The sequence below is a fragment of the Polistes dominula genome, unplaced genomic scaffold (assembly GCF_049000335.1).
Source record: "Polistes dominula isolate Pdom_NZ unplaced genomic scaffold, Pdom_raw_medaka contig_21, whole genome shotgun sequence".
Taxonomy (NCBI): Eukaryota; Metazoa; Arthropoda; class Insecta; order Hymenoptera; family Vespidae; genus Polistes; species Polistes dominula.
In genome coordinates this window covers 4,562,501-4,585,571 of record NW_028301061.1, presented here as the reverse complement: position 1 = coordinate 4,585,571, position 23,071 = coordinate 4,562,501, and the positions used below count along the sequence as shown (strand labels likewise).

At 31.7% G+C, this 23,071-nt stretch overlaps 2 protein-coding genes and 1 long non-coding RNA gene across 9 annotated transcripts; 2 read left to right on the top strand and 1 right to left on the bottom strand.

The window, feature by feature from the left end:
* Positions 1-2,233: 2,233 nt before the first annotated feature.
* On the top strand, positions 2,234-5,179 carry LOC107073471 (cytochrome P450 4V2). Of its 7 annotated transcripts, XM_089176166.1 has the most exons (7): positions 2,235-3,115; positions 3,280-3,349; positions 3,428-3,560; positions 3,636-3,704; positions 3,815-3,989; positions 4,089-4,265; positions 4,353-5,179. In XM_089176166.1, exons 4-7 carry the CDS (start codon positions 3,678-3,680, stop codon positions 4,514-4,516), a joined length of 543 nt encoding a protein of 180 aa, XP_089032292.1. In that variant the 5' UTR covers positions 2,235-3,115; positions 3,280-3,349; positions 3,428-3,560; positions 3,636-3,677; the 3' UTR covers positions 4,517-5,179. The 7 variants fall into 7 exon arrangements, with proteins under 7 accessions (XP_089032289.1, XP_089032292.1, XP_089032291.1 ...); XM_089176163.1 differs by having other exon boundaries at positions 2,234-3,349; positions 3,504-3,560; XM_089176165.1 differs by having other exon boundaries at positions 2,235-3,349.
* Positions 5,180-8,278: 3,099 nt separating this feature from the next.
* LOC107073593 (cytochrome P450 4C1-like) lies at positions 8,279-12,379 on the bottom strand. The gene is made up of 12 exons (XM_089176157.1): positions 10,953-12,379; positions 10,773-10,879; positions 10,574-10,664; positions 10,122-10,304; positions 9,973-10,042; positions 9,758-9,884; positions 9,564-9,633; positions 9,354-9,466; positions 9,206-9,274; positions 8,923-9,097; positions 8,650-8,826; positions 8,279-8,563 (listed from the first exon to the last, which is right to left on the bottom strand). The coding sequence occupies exons 1-12, from the start codon at positions 11,122-11,124 to the stop codon at positions 8,400-8,402; spliced, it is 1,518 nt and encodes a 505-aa protein (XP_089032283.1). The 5' UTR covers positions 11,125-12,379; the 3' UTR covers positions 8,279-8,399.
* An 8,758-nt stretch (positions 12,380-21,137) lies between these two features.
* LOC149031428 (uncharacterized) lies at positions 21,138-22,565 on the top strand. The gene is made up of 3 exons (XR_016177785.1): positions 21,138-21,793; positions 21,869-22,416; positions 22,493-22,565. It is a non-coding gene; the product is annotated as an uncharacterized LOC149031428 (long non-coding RNA).
* The last annotated feature ends 506 nt before the right edge of the window (positions 22,566-23,071 follow it).

Here is a 23,071-nt window from a genome sequence, read left to right as displayed (position 1 = left end):
GAAACTTATAGTAATTTTTCAATAAAAAAAAACATTTTTTAGATGTTGAACGCCCTGCGTGAATCGGTGGAGCTTACCACGGAGCTGAAATTTGAGACTCGTAGTGTACACAGTTCGATAAGCTGAGAGAGCGATACGATTCAATGCATTTTTTAGATTTTTCGTTGTTTAGATCTTCATTTAGACGAGAGTATTTAGAAAGATAAGTTTGTAGTTAAAGAATAAAGACGAGACACGTTATAAATAATAAAGGGTCTCGAAGTGTGGTAGGCTATTGAGATGGAAAAGCATTTCTCGAAAAGATTTCTATTATTAAATCTCTCATTACGTCTGTACTAGATCCTTTGTTCAGTCCAGCAGTATTTTCCATATGTTTTTCGTAACGTCTTTATTTCATCTATCCTAAAATGTCTGTTATATAGCGCAAGAATGTAGATAAAAACGGGAAATAGAAAACCGTACTAAAAAAAAAATTTTATACCTGAGTTTCAAAAAAAAGGATTTTTTATATTTACTTTGTTTACGACGAATTATATTTTCCTCGATAAACATCCTACCATTTTAGTGATTATTTATAACTATCGCATTCAGCATTCCATTTTTATTGCTTGAATTGTGAAAAGTGCACTTTTTATCAGCTATTCCACCCAGAGACCATACCGGTTACCTTTATTATATATAGTAATAATATTAAAATAAATAAATCCTACAATTATCTTACTCTTAAAACTGTCCATTCGTCTCATTCTCTCGAAACTTAGATTTTTGAAGGTTTCACTTCTAACACGTGTGATCTGCACACATGATTTTTTTTTTTGAAACGATTGAAAAAAAAAATTTGAATATTTATCAACTTTGTTCTCTCCTTGTTTTTATTATTGTTCATCTTGTAATAAAATTGTAAACTTCTACTTATTAATTATAAATTACAATTTAAGTCTGAATTTTTAAAATATTTAAAAGTAGTGATCTTATCACACAAGGAAAACTGCATTAAAATTATTACTTAAAATATATTAAAAAAAAAAAAAAACAGAAAAAACCGAATACGTCACGTTTAATCGATGGAATAATTTTTCTTACATAATAATTACATTATCTAATTGTTATCTTTCGAATATAATAAAAAATGAGAGATACGAATAAAATTTGTTATATAAGTGAATGCAATACTTATTTACCAACATAAAATATTCAATTTTTTTATCGAATAAAAATATCATGATATCGAATAATTTAAAAAAAAAAAAGCTTTGATTCTATCGCCTTTCATAAAATTCAAATGCAAGTAAACCATGATTGAACAATTGTTTTCTAAATAATTATTAAATTATCAAATTAATTTTATAATATAATAAAAAAAAGAAAAAAACAAAAAAAACAAAAAAAAGTTCTTATATAATTGAATGAAATACTCGTTTTACAATATAAAATATTTAATATTTTTTTATCAAATAAAAATATCACGATTTTGGATAATTTTACTAACCTTTTGATCCGATTCGTGATTATTATAGAATCGTGATATTTAGAAAGATAAGTTTGTAGTTAAAGAATAAAGACGAGACACGTTATAAATAATAAAAGGTCTCGAAGTGTGGTAGGCTATTGAGATGGAAAAGCATTTCTCGAAAAGATTTCTATTATTAAATCTCTCATTACGTCTGTACTAGATCCTTTGTTCAGTCCAGCAGTATTTTCCATATGTTTTTCGTAACATCTTTATTTCGGCATTTCTTAAAGTTTTGTTAGACAGCGCAAACATGTAGATGAAAGTAAGAATTTGAACACCATTGTAACCAATAACATATTTTACCGGAGTTTCACAAAAAGAATATTTTATATTTATTTAGTTTACGACAAATTATGTTTCCATTGATAAACATTCTACGATTTTGGTGTCTGTCTATGATTATCGCATTCAGCATTCCATTTTTATTGCTTGAATTTAAAAAAGTATAGTTTCTATCAACTATTCCACCCAGAGATTATACCAGTGGATTTTGCTATATATGGCAACAATATTTTATTAAATGATTTTGATTTTTACTCAGATTAATACACATATCGATCCAAAGAATCCACAAATTTTGGTTACATCCGGATATTATTTTTTACAATCTATTTATAGGAATAAGATTTCGAGAAGCTTTATCACACTTGGGAGAAAATCACGTTAGATGTATAAAAAAAAGAAAATATGTTTATCTTAACACTTAGCCGTCCACTCTGGGAGATCTCCCCGTTTCAATGCAGATCGGTGCCCGACCGATCGGGGAGATCTCCCATATTGACCTTAGTAACGCGTTTTTTTTCGTTTATTTATCTACATAGTGCAGGTAAAAATCTAGTATTCAGTTCTTTTCGTTATATTTTATTTTCTGGAAAGGAAAACTCTATTCAGAAACTAAAGGGAAAGTTTAGGAGGACCATAAAACCATAAACAAGCCTAAGAGTTATCGGGATATATTGGTATTTTGTATAAACAATATGTGAAATCGTTAAATAAAATTGTTACCCCAAGATGTAATTGGCACTTAAATAATTTTCAAATTATTTCAATTTCAAATATCGCATATCAGTACGCATCACTTACGAAAAATGCGTGGTGGGCAGCGTAGTTTTAGTTGCTCGAGCGTGGTGGAAACCGTACAGTTCGCTGCGGCGCGCGTGGTCGTCTAAGTGTTAATAATCTCATTTTATACACAATATTCTATCACTACAATAAAATAAATATATTTTTATGCCTTGGGAGAAGGTTTAACTTTCTTTTAAAATAACTAACACAAGATTTTAATGTCTAAACTATAGTCACATTTAATTGTTTACTTTGATAACGTAAAGTCGCACTTCAACTAGAAAACTAATTATTACTGTTAAATGCTAACTAAATTGTTGTTATTAATTCTGGAGTTAATTTTATAACATAAAATTAACGTAAGATACTTTATTACGATTCTTTAATTTATTCTCAAATAAATTCTGTAATTAGGAATGCTTAACGATTCGTAGTTTATTCTATGAGTACCACTCTGTTACTGACCAAAAAGGTGCCAGAGAACATACAACGCAATCCTAAGTTATCACTACGCCATGGGAACAAACAGGCAATAAGGTGTGATCTGCCCAGCCGCTAGCGTGTGAACACCACCGTCAGCAATTTTGAAAGATAACGTTCAAAGAATAAGAATAATCTACAGAGGCATAACAATATATATATCTTTCACTATATTATAACTTTCATAAAATTGCATACATAAATAGAACTTTTTTGTTAAGATAATAAAGGAACAGAAGGAATTGATGCAAGAAAAGAAAATTAATGGCGAAATGAAAGAAAAAGATGCAAGTAAGAATAACTATTCAATAATCTAATTCTATTTTTTATTAAATTGTTGCAATAAGATGTTCTGAACATGCCAAATAGTATATTCATTATTCTTTTGAATAAAACAAAATATACTCCTTCATTTCTTGACGCGTTATTCAAATCATTCTACGAGGGAAAAGAATATACGGAGCAAGATATTAGTGATGAAATCAACACAATAGTTTGTACTGTAAGTAAGAATTTATCTACTTTAAACAAAACTTTGATTGTAAAAAAAAGATAAAAAAAATTTGTATTCTTTTAGGGAAGCGATTCAACCACTTGGGCAGTTACTTTTGTATTTTTAATGTTAGCTACTTATCCAAAAATTCAAGTAAGTACGAGTAAAATTTACCTTCTATATTAACTGTCTCACTGCCTTTAAAAAATAGAACATATTTTTACACTAAAATTGAATCGTGTTTTCCATATCCTAAATTGCAGAAAGAATTACATAAAGAGCTATATCAAATATACGGATCAACCGATCCAGAAGATAAACATATTACATTTGAAGACATTAAGAATATGACATTTTTGAATCGAGTGATCAAAGAAACTTTACGTCTTTTTCCTCCCGTTTCTTTTATTTCACGAAGTGTATGTGAAGATATACAAGGTATTCATACACATACTGAATAAATATTTGCGTATATTCTTTTACAATTTACGTTATTATTTCACGTATTAATTCTATATATTTATTAATTTTGTGAAGTGAGCAAGGATGTCATAATACCAAAAAATTCTATTTGTGTTTTCCTATTTTTTGCACTTCATCAAAACGAAAAATATTGGAAAAATCCTTTACAATTTAATCCTGATAGATTTTTACCTGGAAATTACGATATTAAACATTTTCTACCATTCAGCATTGTGCCAAGAGGTTGCATTGGTAATATCATTTGTTTATCTAGTAAGGAAATTGTTTTATATATAAATATTTGTAATATTACATTGAGAATCATTTCTGCTGTTATAGGTTTCAATTTGGCAATGCTCGAAATGAAAGCAATAATTGCTACTGTATTGAGAAAATTTTCTGTTCATGTAGATGTCCCACAAAAAGTGGAAGACATAGTTCTACAATTCGATATAACTATAAAACCTGCGAAAAAGATTTTTTTAAGGTTTAAGAGGAGATAATATATATTATTTTATATTTTTTTTTATCTGGTTTGCTTTTGTAAACGATAAATGTGCATCTATTGGATTGGTACAACAACGTTGAAAAACGTGCCATGCTGTCTTTTTCCAATTTGCAAATTTTCGGCAGTTTTCTCTTGTTTGCGCGTATTGTTCCAAGCAACGAAGTATTTTTAATTCTTAAATTTAAAGCGACAGGAATACTTGTAAAAAAATTATCGGTCGTTACAGTTTTACCCTTCATGGTATCCCACATAACACGATAAGTTTTGAAATCTTTCAGCGAAGGTTTCGTAAAATATTTTCAAATAATCTTTCAGAAACCTTGCAGGCATCATTCTAAAATATTTTAAAAAAGATTCATAAAAGATTTTACAAAAATATTTTAAAAACATTTTCAATATATTTTACTGATAGAATAATCTTTTGCAAGTTTCTGAACGCGAACATTTTCACCTTGTAGAAAGATTTTTTAGAAACCTTTTTGGAAGGCTTAAAGCTTTTCAAGAAATGTTTTAGAAAGTTTTTAGAAAGTTTTTATGTTATGAAGGCTATTATAGCGCGCTTTTTCAAGCTGTCTGTCAAGGCTTTAGCCCCAAAATTTTTGTCTGCCATTTTGTAAATTGTTTTCTTAATGTTGAAATAATAAAATAAAAAAGTTTTTGTTCAGGAACCTTGTGATTTTTTTTTTTTTTTAATTTTTACACCCCTTTACCTTACTGTCTGCCAATATTTATCGAATATATGAAATACTCGTTTTCTTCGAAATTCTCTATTATATCAGCTGTTAGAGTATTATATTTATTCAAAATATTATTATTTTATTACATTTATATGAAATTAATATAAAATGAGTGAAATATGTATAAAAATAGTATTTTTTTTTTTTTATATATCACAACAATCGTTGCACATAGCGACAGAATGTTCGTGGCAAGCAGCGCCACGTGTTTATACTCTAACAAAATGGCTTATAGCGTGAATCCTATATCGTCGCTCCAATACAAAATTATCGTTATTAAAATATTATATATTTGTTATAAAAAAATTAAACGCTGCTAAACATATATTATAAACTTTTTTCTTCAATCTAAAGCCAAAATACATAAAAAAAACATTCATTCCAAAAAATCATTTTCGAACGTACTTACCATACTCAGGTACTTTGGACTCGGGCCATTTTTTCAACAGCTGCCAAAAGTATACTAATGGCTCTAACGTTACACAAAACGGTCTGAAGGGTGGTTAAATTCTTCAACTATTGGGAAATGGTGTAGTAGACCAGCTATCATTTGCTTTAAGTACCTAAAATTAAGTTACAAAAAGGTCTAGGTCCTTTGGACCAAGAGTGATAAGCAAAGGTTAATAATCTGATCACAAACGTTTTACCACATCCGAAAGGTTCGTTAAAAATATTTTTCATGGAGAGTGATTTTCTAACTTAAGATGGTGAATAACATGCATTAGAAGTTCTTTCTGATTTTCGTTAGCTCTTTTCATCAATTCCTAGTATTGTTCATTAGGCATGAGTTTTTAATTCTGTTTAGCAATAGCACCAAATTTATTTAGCGTTGCTAAGCGCAAATCATTGTTCACCTCAGAATTTGGATTATCATATAGTGCTTGGAATAGATTAGCTTCTGGAAATCTCATAGCAACATCTTGGATCTCATCGTTATTGTCCACTTGTCCATCTTCATGACATAGTTTTTGTCAAATCTCAATCGTTTTGTTAACCCCTTGACTTACGCGATATCTGACAATTTCGCGTGCCATAAGAAACAAGAACTTTATGGTAGCCAAACGAGGTCGCTTACGTTACGGGACGAAAAGAAATTTAAGGTTTTCGAAAACAAAGTTCTTCGTTAATCTTCGATGCCAAACGCGATGAGGAGGAAACGGCCGAATGAAGAAGACTCCGTAACGTTGAAATACATCGATTGTACAATAAACCGAACATTATCAACGTCGTAAAATCACGCTGATTAAGATAGCTGATAAGCTGGTCACGTGGCGCGCATGGGGAAGGATCGAACGGCGCACAAAATATATTGGTCGGTATATCAAACGGGAAAAGATCACTAGGTAGACCGAGACGTAGATGGGAGGATAATATTAGAAGGGACCTGAAAGAAATAGGATACGAAGACCGCGAATGGAAGAATCGCGCTCAGGGACGGGAACAATGGTGGGATTTTGTATTTGCGGCAATGAACTTTCGAGTTCCTAACGCCAATTAATAATAATAATCGAACTTATAAATTAATTAATTTTATTAATAAATAATTTCTAGAACAATTTAGCTTCGGTTGCGTTTTTTTCAGGTTTATAATTAGACTTACGCAGTAGCTCTCAACAACTTTTACCATATTTTGTATATTGGTCTACCTGAGTAAATTGAATATCTCGTTTAGAGTCTTGTATTAATTTATTAATTGTAAGCATTTATAAATACCAGTTTGCAAATATTTACAATTTATCATTCATGTAATTATTAAAATTAGAAGAAATAAATTGACTCCTTCGATTTTGTACTGTGCTAATAGAAAATTATTACGTAAACGTATATACGTAATACTTTTTACGTATATACTTTTAGCGTTTACTACGTAAAGCTATATATGTATATTCCTATTACATTATTTACTATCTTCTTTTGAATTTTTTTACTATCTGAAAAAATTCAAAAAATATTAAAAAATTGGACATATCGTTGTGCATTATTCTATAAATAGTTCTTATTAGTTTTAATTATTCGAGAAAAAATACATAGTTCTTTCAATCTTATTAAAATGTTTATTTAATGTTTTAGAACAATTTAAGTTGGACCGCGTGTTTTCAAGTTTTTAATTAGAATAACGTAGTAATTCTCGACAACATTAACAGGAATTTATATATTGTCCCACCCGTGCTAGACCCGCACTAAATTAAATATTTCATTTCAAAAATGTCACATGAGATAATGAAGAAACAATGTAAGTGTAATTCTCATTGGCGAGACGTTCAAGTCCGAATTGTTCTTATCTATTTTAATTTTATTCTAAAGTATCGAAAAATTCGATTCACAATTAAATCAATTATCGATTACATTCAAACAAGATGTAGACAATTTACACGATATTTATAACAACACTGACTTTAATAAATAGGTTTTATGATTGGCTAATAAGGGAATGATAGGCTAATATTTGGTTGTTGGTTGTGATTTTAGATTAGTTACCGTTTTTATCTGTAACTGACTTTACTGAACTAACAGAGTCTTGGTTTGACGTTTAGCAACCATGAATTGGGATTCGATTATGGTGAAATAATATTCTATTTATGTATGGATTAATTACATATCGGTACATAATTCTTTTTTTATTTTATTTTTGTTATGTTAGGAAGACAAATCTTTTTAGGAAACTAAAGTCCTTTACCTGAAAGTCTGTGTACTAAGTAATTAATTAATAAATAGTATTTTTCAAATGATAGATAAAGTAGAACTGGAATAAAATATATATAAAAATCGTTCAGCGTATATGCCCATGTTTGCACTTTCTTCGTTTCCAATTGATATGCATAAGCGCATGAGTGTGTGTACTGATGAATGTTAGATCCAATGTGTTCAAGATAAAAATTTATAAAATATTTTGTATAGAAAAGAAAAATAAAATAAATGTAACATTAATTTAACGACGATTAACTTGTTAAAATATGTAATATTTTCAAATGTGTTTTTTTCCTGATTGATAATATTGTATATTTCATAGATAATAACACAAATACTGATATTCTAAATAAAAATTGAAAATGTTATGTATTGAAAATTTATTTTTTATTAAAAAAATTAATTATTACAATTGTTTTATTCGGAACATAGTACTGACAAAAATAATAAATATTATCGTCTGATAAATCTCAAAAGTATAGTTTCAGCTGGTTTCAAAGTAATGCAAAAGCTTACGTCGACATTTTCAACTGATACTGGATTATCTATTTCAACAGTAAATTTTCTCAATAAACTAGCAGCTATTGTTTTCACTTGTGCCATGGCAAATAATTTACCTAAAAAAGTCATATTAAAAAGACATATACTTTGGCAATAAAAAGTTTAGAAACTAAATAATAAATGCATAATAATGCGCTCTTACCTATACAAACTCGTTTCCCAGAACCAAATGGAATGAAACACTTCGGATCATAATTTCCCGGAAGAAAACGATCAGGATTAAATCGTAAGGGATCCGTCCAATATTTACCCTTTCGGTGCATAAAATATGTCGAAAAAAATACTTCAGTATTTTTTGGTACTACAATGTTGTCGTTCACTTCATATAATAATTAAATACATATTATTATTACATAAAACATTAATTTAAATACTGGAATAAAATAAGAATAGTATTTTTTGTGTATATGAATACCTATTATATCGCTATATGATGTTCGTCCAAACAATGGAGCAGGAGGAAAAAGACGAAGTGTTTCTTTAATGACTCGTTCCAAATAATGCATTTTCTTAGTATCATCGTATGTAATTGGATCATCATTCTCATTGCTTGAACCGTACATATCGTACAGCTCCTTGTAAACTTCATTCTACAATCAAAAATGACAAATAAATAACACAAGTTTTGCATAAAAATAAATTAGATTTCTAAAAGTTTATGATAAATTTGATAATGCTTAATGGTTATCTTTATATACTTGAACTTCCGGAAACGATGCTAGCATTAAAAATAAAAATGTAAGAGTTCCAGCAGAAGTATCACTTCCCTAAAAAATAATAAAAAATTGTAAAGAACAATTTATAAATAAAAATAAATCTTATCTAATCTAAAAAAATTAAACTTACAGTTATAATAAATGTCTTTATTTCATCACGAATATTCGCCTCCGAATATTCTCCGGTATTGTAAAATGATTCAAATAATGCGTCGAGAAATGAACTCGTATTTTTTACTTTACCTTTGGGAATAATAATAAATTATTTATTATTTATATCAAAGATGACTATCCATAAATGCATTACTAAAAGAATATTTTTGGAAATGATTATTCTTACTCGCATATGGACCATTTCCTTCACGGGTAAATTTCGCTTCCTGTATTGACTTTTTCTTTTTCCTTATAATCTTAACAAATAAAAGTTATATATAAATATATATGAAGTATAAATAAAATATAATTTTTCCTAAAACTGTATTATATAGTTACAACCAAAAAATTTGGAACAAACAGTTATTTTTTTATTCTTACCTCGTTTGTTATATTATTAAGGTATGCGAGATTTTCATCTAACCGCTTTCCTAAAGATGAATTCTTAAATATAATATTCGGGTACAAATACAATTTTGATATTCTTTCCATAGTCATATCCATCCCACTGAATAAAAATAAAAGTTAATAAGAAGACAAATATAAAGTTATACTATATTATATTATAAATATAATAATTTTCTTTTGATTATTACTCTGTCAGATATTTATCAAGTTTGCAGTCTGGCATATTTAGCAAATTTAGATCAGATTCCAGTAGGCTGTCTGTTAGTATAAAAAAAAATTTGTTATAGATTTTTACATATCTTGATATTTTTAAAATTCTAGAGTTTCCAAGACTCACCAAATATGATGTCCAACGTACATAAATGTACGTAATGAAAGATATCTACGTTCTCTCCGTTACTAGTTTCTAAAATGTTTATTAGCCTTTTTGAATTTTTATTCAATGACTCCATACAATATGAAACCATTTTGGAATTGAATTTCTGATCTAGTATTCTTCGATGCATTTTCCATAATGACGCTTCAAATAAGAAAATATTTTTTACTATTTTTTCTTATTCTATTTTTTTTTTATATATTATTTAGTAAAAAATTAGGGAAAGTTATATCTTCATAAAATTATTTACACGATTGGGTGTGTAGACGTTTTATGTAAACGTAAAAAAATAAACTATTATTACCAGCAATATTTTAGAAGAAATATTTAAAACATACTTAATTATACTTTGAATTTGTGGTGGTAGTTGTTCGGTATTAATTAAAAAGGAACCATGTGAGCTTATCATTTACCTGGAGCTGTAAATAATCCATCGCCTAAGGAATATTTCATAAAGTTATATAGGACACTCTTCTCATCAATTTTTGAGCTTTTTAAAAGAATCTGAAAAATAAAATAATAAATTGATATAATTAAATACGAAATAAAGAAAAATATTATTTGATTTAATCGTTTGAAAAAAAAGTGCAGTAAATTTAAAATAAATCTTACTTCAATATTTTCAGGATCATCGAAGACTAGAATTAATTTTGATCCTATCCAGAGTCGCCAAGGCGAAGAATAGATTGCGGAGTATTGTATTAATTTTTTCGTTATATCTAATGTTAAAACAGATTCATTCAATAAAAATGGTATAACTGTGTATATTAGAGATATGAAAATAAAATATACCTGTCAAATCACCAAGAAATAAATGCATATTTCCTATAAGAGGATAAGCTTTAGGGCCTGGAAATTTTCTTACAATGTTATATTCTCGAAATTTATTTATTAAATATTCAATTACGTAGAATAATAAAATAATTATTATTGTTGAAACAATAAAGTATGCAGTGTATTCCATGTTGAATTGAACAAATAAGAAATAGTACAAGTTGTTTAATTCACTTAAAAATACTACTTTGCTTCTGTTTGTAAGTAAGGGATAATTACAAAAATGCTACTCAAAAGTAAGTTCCTTTATACTTCGCGTCTTTACAGAAACTAATGATGAGTAAACGAGCTTGAGCGTATTTATAAGATACCAAGACTGCTCTTTGTCCATATTTTTATAATACTTTCAATACGTAAGAGTGATATGTCATTTTAATTATCAATAAGAAGCTATTTTTTTATAGATTTATTTATTATGCGCTTATATGTATTTAGTTTTTTCTTAAAGAAGCCTTTTTACTTTACATTGCTTCTACTTGTTGTTTTAATATGCTAATAAAGTAGTTTAATGCTAATGCTAATAAGCTATGCTATCTATAAAGATGCTAATAGAGAAAGATAAGATTAAACCAGTCTATTTTTCAATATTTTTTAAATAGTGTCGTTAAGTTGTAAGTATTAAAGAATAAATATCATGTGTGCAGATCACACGTGTTAGAAGTGAAATTTTCAAAAATCTAAGTTTCGGGAGAATAAGATGAATGCACACTATCAAGACTAAGATAATTATAGGATTTATTAATTATAATATTATTACCATATATTTAACAAAGGGCACCGATATGATTTCTAAGTGGAATGAATAGTTGATAAAAACTACACTTTTCCAAATTCAAGCAATAAAAGAGGAATGTTGAATGCGATAGTCATAGATAGACACCAAAATCGTAGGATGTTTATCGAGGAAAATATAATTCGTCGTAAACAAAGTAAGTATAAAAAATTCTTTTTGTGAAACTCAGGTATAAAATTTTTTTTGTTAGTATGGTTTTCTATTTTCCGTTTTCATCTACATTCTTGCGCTATATAACAAACATTTTAGGATAGATGAAATACAGACGTTACGAAAAACAAATGGAAAATACTGCTGGACTGAACGAAAGTTCTGGTAAAATGCAATGAAAGATCTAATAAAGATATTCTCTAGAAATGTTTTTTCAACTCTGTAGCCTACCACACTTCAAGACCCTTATTACTTATAACATAACTCTTCCTTATTCTTTGGACCACAAACTTATCTTTCTAAATACTCTCGTCTAAATAAAGATCTAAACAACGAAAAATCTAAAAAATGCATTGAATCGTATCGCTCTCTCAGCTTATCGAACTGTGTACACTACGAGTCTCAAATTTCAGCTCCGTGGTAAGCTCCACCGATTCACGCTGGGCGTTCAACATCTAAAAAATGTTTTTTTTTATTGAAAAATTACTATAAGTTTCTTAAATACGCAAATATCATAATTTATAATATAATTTTCATATATGCATGGGTCAGTTCAATTCTTTGGATATTTTTCATATAAAAATCATTTCATAAAAAAATAGAAATAGATTTTAAAATCGTTGTAATTCAAAACCCGATGAAACGAAAAAGATACTACCATAATTGTTCCCTTCTTTAACATCAGCATCTACAGTTATTAGTTGCAACACAAAAAGAAATACTTGTGTATGCTAACCCATGATAAAGATATCTCACATTCACACAAAGTGTGAAAAGTGTAAGAGAAAAATAATTCATCTACCTGAGTTTCAAAAAAATATATATTATATTTACTTGGATTAGGACGGCGTATTTTTCTGTCGACAAATATTCTACAATTTTCGTCTCTATCTATGGCTATCGCATTCAGCATTCCATCTTGATGGATAAAATTTTACAAATATTAGTTTTTGTTAGCTACCTACACCCTAAGATCAGTTCCTTTTCATGAGAAAAGAATTATAAAAAACAGGGAAGGTCTGTGGAAATTCGATCTACATTTATGTGTGGTGCGAGAATATGAGTGAGAACACTGAAGCATAAGTGGGCCAGAGGGTATCGGGTATAATCAAGCCAAAGGTAAACAATGTAAAATAAATAGTTGAATATCGATAGTGAGAGCGTCGCACAAAGAAGTAGATTAAAGAAGGGAAACCAAGTGGCAGTCATCGTTTAGTAGCCGAGCAAAGAAGGCGTTTTTTTTTCATCACTCTGTATTTTTACTTCTTTATATTAAATATATTGTATATCCGTGAAGAGAGGTTTTTCTTTCTACATAAACCTATTAATAACACCGCGGAATTCTTTCCTTTTTACTTGTTAGATATCCTTTAAGAAGACTAACAGGAGAAAGAGAATCCCACATTTATTATCTTTATTATCGATGAGATAATATTCATGCCTATAGTTTTTTTTTTTACAACGTGTCATATCTTTTCTATTTAAAAATATTTCTATTTTATTGAAAAATTAGTATTAAATTCTTTATTTCGCAAATATTATAATAAATAATTATGAAGTACATACAATATATAATAATTGTATTGTCTAAAATATTAAAAAAAAATAAGGATTACCAGATACATCAGAGAAAAAGAATTAGAGAATATCTGTGGAATAAACGAGGAGCAGCTGACAAATTCCATTCAAAAGCAAGTAAATTACTGTTATATTTTTATTTTGCTTCTTTATAAAATATATTTGATGCATAAAGACAAAATATGTCTATTAAATTTGATTTTTATATGTTTTTATGAAAAATATCCAAAGAGATGAACTGACCCATGCATATATGAAAATTATATTATAAATTATGATATTTGCGTATTTAAGAAACTTATAGTAATTTTTCAATAAAAAAAAACATTTTTTAGATGTTGAACGCCCAGCGTGAATCGGTGGAGCTTACCACGGAGCTGAAATTTGAGACTCGTAGTGTACACAGTTCGATAAGCTGAGAGAGCGATACGATTCAATGCATTTTTTAGATTTTTCGTTGTTTAGATCTTCATTTAGACGAGAGTATTTAGAAAGATAAGTTTGTAGTTAAAGAATAAAGACGAGACACGTTATAAATAATAAAGGGTCTCGAAGTGTGGTAGGCTATTGAGATGGAAAAGCATTTCTCGAAAAGATTTCTATTATTAAATCTCTCATTACGTCTGTACTAGATCCTTTGTTCAGTCCAGCAGTATTTTCCATATGTTTTTCGTAACGTCTTTATTTCATCTATCCTAAAATGTCTGTTATATAGCGCAAGAATGTAGATAAAAACGGGAAATAGAAAACCGTACTAAAAAAAAAAAATTTTATACCTGAGTTTCAAAAAAAAGGATTTTTTATATTTACTTTGTTTACGACGAATTATATTTTCCTCGATAAACATCCTACCATTTTAGTGATTATTTATAACTATCGCATTCAGCATTCCATTTTTATTGCTTGAATTGTGAAAAGTGCACTTTTTATCAGCTATTCCACCCAGAGACCATACCGGTTACCTTTATTATATATAGTAATAATATTAAAATAAATAAATCCTACAATTATCTTACTCTTAAAACTGTCCATTCGTCTCATTCTCTCGAAACTTAGATTTTTGAAGGTTTCACTTCTAACACGTGTGATCTGCACACATGATTTTTTTTTTTGAAACGATTGAAAAAAAAAATTTGAATATTTATCAACTTTGTTCTCTCCTTGTTTTTATTATTGTTCATCGAGTAATAAAATTGTAAACTTCTACTTACTAATTATAAATTACAATTTAAGTCTGAATTTTTTAAATATTTAAGAGTAGTGATCTTATCACACAAGGAAAACTGCATTAAAATTATTACTTAAAATATATTAAAAAAAAAAAAAAAAACAGAAAAAACCGAATACGTCACGTTTAATCGATGGAATAATTTTTCTTACATAATAATTACATTATCTAATTGTTATCTTTCGAATATAATAAAAAATGAGAGATACGAATAAAATTTGTTGTATAAGTGAATGCAATACTCGTTTACCAACATAAAATATTCAATTTTTTTATCGAATAAAAATATCATGATATCGAATAATTTAAAAAAAAAAAAGCTTTGATTCTATCGCCTTTCATAAAATTCAAATGCAAGTAAACCATGATTGAACAATTGTTTTCTAAATAATTATTAAATCATCAAATTAATTTTATAATATAATAAAAAAAAGAAAAAAAAAAAACAAAAAAAAATTCTTATATAATTGAATGAAATACTCGTTTTACAATATAAAATATTTAATATTTTTTTATCAAATAAAAATATCACGATTTTGGATAATTTTACTAACCTTTTGATCCGATTCGTGATCATTATAGAATCGTGATATTTAGAAAGATAAGTTTTTGGTCCAAAGAATAAAGACGAGACACGTTATAAATAATAAAGGGTCTCGAAGTGTGGTAGGCTATTAAGATGGAAAAGCATTTCTCGAAAAGATTTCTATTATTAAATCTCTCATTACGTCTGTACTAGATCCTTTGTTCAGTCCAGCAGTATTTTCCATATGTTTTTCGTAACATCTTTATTTCGGCATTTCTAAAAGTTTTGTTAGACAGCGCAAACATGTAGATGAAAGTAAGAATTTGAACACCATTGTAACCAATAACATATTTTACCGGAGTTTCACAAAAAGAATATTTTATATTTATTTAGTTTACGACAAATTATGTTTCCATTGATAAACATTCTACGATTTTGGTGTCTGTCTGGTGGTTGATTGATGCTCACAGTAAGTATCGATCTGGAATCCTAATCGATGGAAGCGAATGCGCGCGAGTTTCGAATACCGCTAATCACCGTACGATCCTTTCGGATCGTACATACTCCCCCCGTTGAGAGTGTAACGATCAATGACATTCATAATACATGGTTTGTGTTGTGCGCTAATTACAATCAATTTTACAATATTTGTGAAACGAGTCACAATTTATATATCGCTATATTATATATCGCTTGCAGCACGAGCTGCTTACCTTATTCCGTGAATCGCTGGCCAGTCGATCTATCTGTTTTGTACGTACGAGAAAATTAATCATAAGAGATACAACGCACGAACGTTAATTATAAAAGATACAACGCAAGAAAATTAATGATTAACAATGGACAAATAGTTATCGCATTTCGCTTGACCACTCCGTGAACCGTCTTCACGGTGAATACTCGCATTGATAGTGGACAAATAGTTGTCACACTTTTCTTGACGACTCCGTGAATAGTCTTCACGGCTATCTCACGTATAGTTGATTTGTCGATGAGAATGACGGTGGTGTTCCTTTGATTTTATGCTGGGGTTGGGTCCATTTCTAGCGTTTTTTTGGAATGTGTGTCCATGAAGACAATCGATTAGCTGGAGTCTTAATATAATTTTCCTTCGACAATGTCGTAAACGTTCCTTTAATCTAAAAGAAATATGCAGGCGTTAGTATGGTTGCATCATTTAAATCTGACGAAATGAGGCTTAACGGGCGTAAACTTAAAATAGCTTCGATTTCGATAACGAATGTGGTCTACTTCTTCGTACGCGAAACGCAGTTCGCTCACGTTTCGTCTAAAATGATGTTTGAAAGATTTGACTGCAATTTCCCCCAGACCTCTGAAATAAGGTAACAGGGGATGATTGAAAGGTCATGAAATTTTACAATCTACAGCGAAATCATGGATCTTCGCCTTATACTCGTCCGACTCGAGCAAGGCATACAGTTTCTTTAACTGGTTATTAGCCCCGACGAAGTTGGTTCCGTTATCAGAATAAACGTGAGTTGGAATAGTTTTCGACTTACAAACCGCCGGAAAGCGGCCAAAAAGGCATCTGTAGTCAGATCGCTGACTAATTTGATGTGTACAGTCTGGATAGTCATGCAGAGGAAGATGCACCCGTATATTTTAACGCGACCTTTATTACGGTACTTCTTTTCTTTCGCGTAGATTGGACCGAAGAAATCTACTCCTACGTGGGAGAACGCAGTGGCTTCCTGCACTCGCGAGCTTGGTGAATTCCCCATTTTATATTGGATGTCGGATGCACGGAATCGAATGCAATGTACGCAATGACGTACGATTCTTCGCACTTGATTCTTACCGTCGAGGAGTCAAAAACGTTGTTGAAGGGCATAGAGGGTAGTCTGTATACCGGCGTGAAAGTTTTGTTCATGGAGTTTTCGGATAATGAGACCGGTGACGTTGTGTTGTGAGGGCAATAATATCGGACATTTCTCGTGGAAACTTAAATTTGCGTTCCGAAGTCAACCCCCCACTCGAATTAAACCTTTTTCGTCAAGAATCGGAGTTAACGCGGCGAGCCTTGCGCTCTTGACTCCCCCGCTGTTTTCAATCTTTCTCTTTCAGCGTGACATTGTAAGTCTTGCACGATTTTAAAAACGCGTCGTTCCGTTTCTGTTATTTCTGCGGTAGACAAATCTCCCTTATATGAGTTAGTTTTAAGCCATCGTCAGCATCGAGTTACAATTTTTAATAATCGCGTGTAGCTAGAGAATCGCTGACACATGCTTCTTGATTCAATTCACGTCGTTAATACCGATAATCTCTTTACGTCCGGCAATTAGAGAAATTCCCTTTCCATGCATCGTTCTTTTAGGAAATCGCGCGGAAGTATTTTCCTCGATAAAACGTCCGCTGGGTTATCTTCGGATCGCACATGTCGCCATGTGAAACCTTCACAGATTTCTTGTATTTCGCGCACGCGATTTGCCGTGTATATTTTTAACGTACTGGAGTCTCCTTTCAGCTAACCTAGTACAATTATTGAATCGGACCAGAAAGTTATCTTGTCGGGTTTCAATCTGTCGGCGGTCCGGACTTCTCTGTATAATCGCACGAGTGTCAATGCTCTGCATAATTCTAAACGTTGTACGGTGGTGTCCTTAAGAGGAGCCACGCGACTTTTAGCGCAAAGTAGACGTACGCGTGTGTTACCGAATTTATGTCGCGATCTTACATATAAGCAGCCTCCGTAACCAAATTGACTCGCGTCGCAGAAACCGTGTAATTGCCCGTCGATCGCGTCATCAACGTATAGATCACGGTTTAGTATGTCGGCTCCGAGTGGATAATTCGCGCTTTCATCTTTCGCGAGTTTTTTATGGTTCGTATAGCAAGAAACAGTGTTAAGGTTATTTCGAGTGTCACCGTGCTAAGTTCGAACTCGCGAATCCGTTCGTTATGTCACTAAAATATCTGTTGATATTGGCGCTCGTCTGGATCAATTCATGTATGTCGATAAATTTTCTCGATATCCGCGTTCAATACGTACTGATACGTTCGGAATCGTAACAAGAGTTTTACTACAGTATCTCGAATGATAGGTTCTACTAACAAGTGTTGTTGAGAAATACATCTGATCATTTTTTCGCGGAAGTGTCGAATACGACCCATGCCTTGGTTGTCATGCTGACTGATTTAATGACCGCGTGATGGGGAAGATAACAGCCTCCCGTAAGTTCGTCTTTAACATTCGACGTATGTCTTAAATCGATACATTCCCGTATGATCCGTTCATATTCCTTCCGGAGTTCGGTATTCGCGTGTAACTTTCTCGAGAGATTGTGGAATCGGCGTGAGGCTATACTACGTAGGTGACTGTGATCATGTCCTTCCTCACGAGGATATACGCACCATGTATTTTCCCGATTCGTACCGTCTCGCATTTTAGACGTAATGAATTTCGCCTTCTAATTCGTTTACTGAATTCGATCGCGCTATATTAGAGACGATGAGTAGCGAAAAGTTCTGCCTATATTTATTGTTTAGCGATTAAATGATTACCTCGATGACGATCATCGATCAAGTTCTGGTCTAGCGTGAGTGGAAACCTAATATGGTATAATCTGTTAGCGTAACATTCTCGTGACATTTTCGGCAATGAAGTGTGCGGTGACGCACGTATCTAAGAATACCCGAAATTGTTTAAAGGTCCCGTTTCGCCTTTTCTAACACGGTACTTAGCGCTCATAAGGAATTAATTCGGTACACCGTGCGAATTGACATGAAGGATCGGTGTTAGTCGCGTAGTGATGAGTTCGTTTGAGATGTCGACGCGGTCTCCGTCCTCGCAGGGGTGTGGCTCTCCTGTTTCGTGATCTCATGCTCGTCATTGTCTATATGTAATGACGTGTGATGGGCCTGGTGACATATCCGACAACGCGAGGCTCTACATGGATCTCCATGCTTCCGTAAGCAATTTTGGCATAATCCGCAACGTTTAACTATTGCCAGTCTGTCTTGTCTCGTCAGGTCATGGTATCGGGAACATTGGTATAAAAGATGTTTGTCTTGTTTGCAAAGAATACACTTCTTTGAGGTCTGAGTAAGAAACGTGCGCTTTATATGCGTCTCCTATCAGTTTCGTGGCCGTAAAGTCATCGTCTCAGTACGTCTATGTTTTGCGTGAGGCTCGTTTCCAGATGTCGATGGAATATTCGACGACGCGACGCTACGGAGTGTGTACTCGTTTACAAAGTCGCAAAGCTGATTCATGGTTGGATAATTATCCGCATCTAACTGTTTGTCCCATTCTTGTCTAAGATCGCGGGGTAGAATGCTTTCGCCAAGGCGCACCATCAGTGTGTGTGGTACATTGAAAGAAGTAATAGTATCCGAATGGGCCCGCAAGTCACCCGCAAGCCGTGTCATCTCTTCTATTGACATGCTTTTCGGCCGTGGAGTGTCTATGAAGGCGTCAATGGCCCGTGCCAGGAGTATGCGTTGCCGGTCGAAAGTTTTCAATAACATTTCCCACGCATTCTTATAATTCTGCCCGGTCGATGAATATGTCGCGATCGTCTGAAGCGCTCTACCGGTAAGAGACTCGCGGAGGTATATATGTTTTTCTAAATCCGACATGTCGGTACGCGCGTCTACCAGCGTCATGAAACTTCCCTTGAATTGGATCCACTTTCCGATGTCTCCGTCGAATTTCGGGATCTCGATTCGGCGTAATCGTATTTGCTGATCGCGGGTATTTGTAGCACCGTCGTCTCCATGCGAACCATTCGCGTTACTAACCGCGGCCGTATCGCCCGAGTCAATTTTGTCTCCGATCGCGAAATATCTCTCTATGATTGGATTCAAACTATCGACTCCTCCTACTTCGCTAATAGCAGTAGCGCACTTTTCATACAATTTTTCGTATTTCTCTACTAGCTGAGTAAGTCGTTCATAACGCTTTCTTACTTCCTGTTTACTTAAATTTCCTTCTTGGATTAGTTTTTCGACGTGTGTTAAACCCGATTCTAAAACTAGCCGTTTTTGTTCGAGCTGTTCGAGCTGTTTTTGCAATGCCATTACGAACCGTTATTAATTATTCTACTTTTCGAAATCCACTCAAATTAATTTATGGTAATATATAAAAATCCCCTTTATATGAATAAATGACCGCGCGTTGGGTTCTCGATCGCGTGGTACGGCCCTGAGGCTAGATCGTTGGAGGGGGTATACCTATGTATAGTATAAGAGGCCGATGGAGGGGGTATACGGTTGTCGTTAGCTATATGCCGATAGATGGGATGTGCAAATATATCGATCACAACCTTAAGGGTTGTGATGTGGAATGGGCTCACTTTCACGAGTCTTGAAGATTAGGAGATTCTCTTCGTTGTCCTTTGTGAATTCTTAAAGCCTCTATAATCCCTCAAGATGTGTAGTCGTAGGCGTCCGGTGAAGAATAGAAAGAATGCCCCTTTGTACTGTCCCAGCAGGACGTACGTACTTGCTAGAGTACGTAGACGTAGCTAGAGAAGCGCTCCGATAGTTACTGGTGGTTGATCGATGCTCACAGTAAGTATCGATCTAGAATCCTAATCGATGGAAGCGGATGCGCGCGAGTTTCGAATACCGCTAATCACCGTACGATCCTTTCGGATCGTACACCATTTTTATTGCTTGAATTTGAAAAAGTATAGTTTTTATCAACTATTCCACCCAGAGATCATACCAGTGGATTTTGCTATATATGGCAACAATATTTTTATAAATGATTTTGATTTTTATTCAGATTAATACACATATCGATCCAAAGAATCTACAAATTTTGGTTACATCCGGATATTATTTTTTACAATCTATTTATAGGAATAAGATTTCGAGAAGCTTTATCACACTTGGGAGAAAATCACGTCAGATGTATAAAAAAAAGTAAAGTATGTTTATCTTAACACTTAGCCGACCACTCGGGGAGATCTCCCCGTTTCAATGTAGATCGGTGCCCGACCGATCGGGGAGATCTCACATATTGACCTTTGCAACGCGTTTTTTTTTTTCGTTTATTTATCTACATAGTGTAGGAAAAAATCTAGTATTCAGTTCTTTTCGTTATATTTTATTTTCTGGAAAGGAAAACTCTATTCAGAAACTAAAGGGAAAGTTTAGGAGGACCATAAAACCATAAACAAACCTAAGAGTTATCGGGATATATTGGTATTTTGTATAAACAATATGTGAAATAAAAGTGTAGTTTTAGTTGCTCGAGCGTGGTGGAAACCGTACAGTTCGCTGCGGCGCGCGTGGTCGGCTAAGTGTTAATAATCTCATTTTATACACAATATTCTATCACTACAATAAAATAAATATATTTTTATGCCTTGGGAGAAGGTTTAACTTTCTTTTAAAATAACTAACACAAGATTTTAATGTCTAAACTATAGTCACATTTAATTGTTTACTTTGATAACGTAAAGTCGCACTTCAACTAGAAAACTAATTATTACTGTTAAATGCTAACTAAATTGTTGTTATTAATTCTGGAGTTAATTTTATAACATAAAATTAACGTAAGATACTTTATTACGATTCTTTAATTTATTCTCAAATAAATTCTGTAATTAGGAATGCTTAACGATTCGTAGTTTATTCTATGAGTACCACTCTGTTACTGACCAAAAAGGTGCCAGAGAACATACAACGCAATCCTAAGTTATCACTACGCCATGGGAACAAACAGGCAATAAGGTGTGATCTGCCCAGCCGCTAGCGTGTGAACACCACCGTCAGCAATTTTGAAAGATAACGTTCAAAGAATAAGAATAATCTACAGAGGCATAACAATATATATATCTTTCACTATATTATAACTTTCATAAAATTGCATACATAAATAGAACTTTTTTGTTAAGATAATAAAGGAACAGAAGGAATTGATGCAAGAAAAGAAAATTAATGGCGAAATGAAAGAAAAAGATGCAAGTAAGAATAACTATTCAATAATCTAATTCTATTTTTTATTAAATTGTTGCAATAAGATGTTCTGAACATGCCAAATAGTATATTCATTATTCTTTTGAATAAAACAAAATATACTCCTTCATTTCTTGACGCGTTATTCAAATCATTCTACGAGGGAAAAGAATATACGGAGCAAGATATTAGTGATGAAATCAACACAATAGTTTGTACTGTAAGTAAGATTTTATCTACTTTAAACAAAACTTTGATTGTAAAAAAAAAGATAAAAAAAATTTGTATTCTTTTAGGGAAGCGATTCAACCACTTGGGCAGTTACTTTTGTATTTTTAATGTTAGCTACTTATCCAAAAATTCAAGTAAGTACGAGTAAAATTTACCTTCTATATTAACTGTCTCACTGCCGTTAAAAAATAGAACATATTTTTACACTAAAATTGAATCGTGTTTTCCATATCCTAAATTGCAGAAAGAATTACATGCAGAACTCTATCAAATATACGGATCAACCGATCCAGAAGATAAACATATTACATTTGAAGACATTAAGAATATGACATTTTTGGATCGAGTCATCAAAGAAACTTTACGTCTTTTTCCTCCCGTTTCTTTTATTTCACGAAGTGTATGTGAAGATATACAAGGTATTCATACACATACTGAATAAATATTTGCGTATATTCTTTTACAATTTACGTTATTATTTCACGTATTAATTCTATATATTTATTAATTTTGTAAAGTGAGTGAGGATGTCATAATACCAAAAAATTCTATTTGTCTTTTCCTGTTTTTTGCACTTCATCAAAACGAAAAATATTGGAAAAATCCTTTACAATTTAATCCTGATAGATTTCTACCTGGCAATT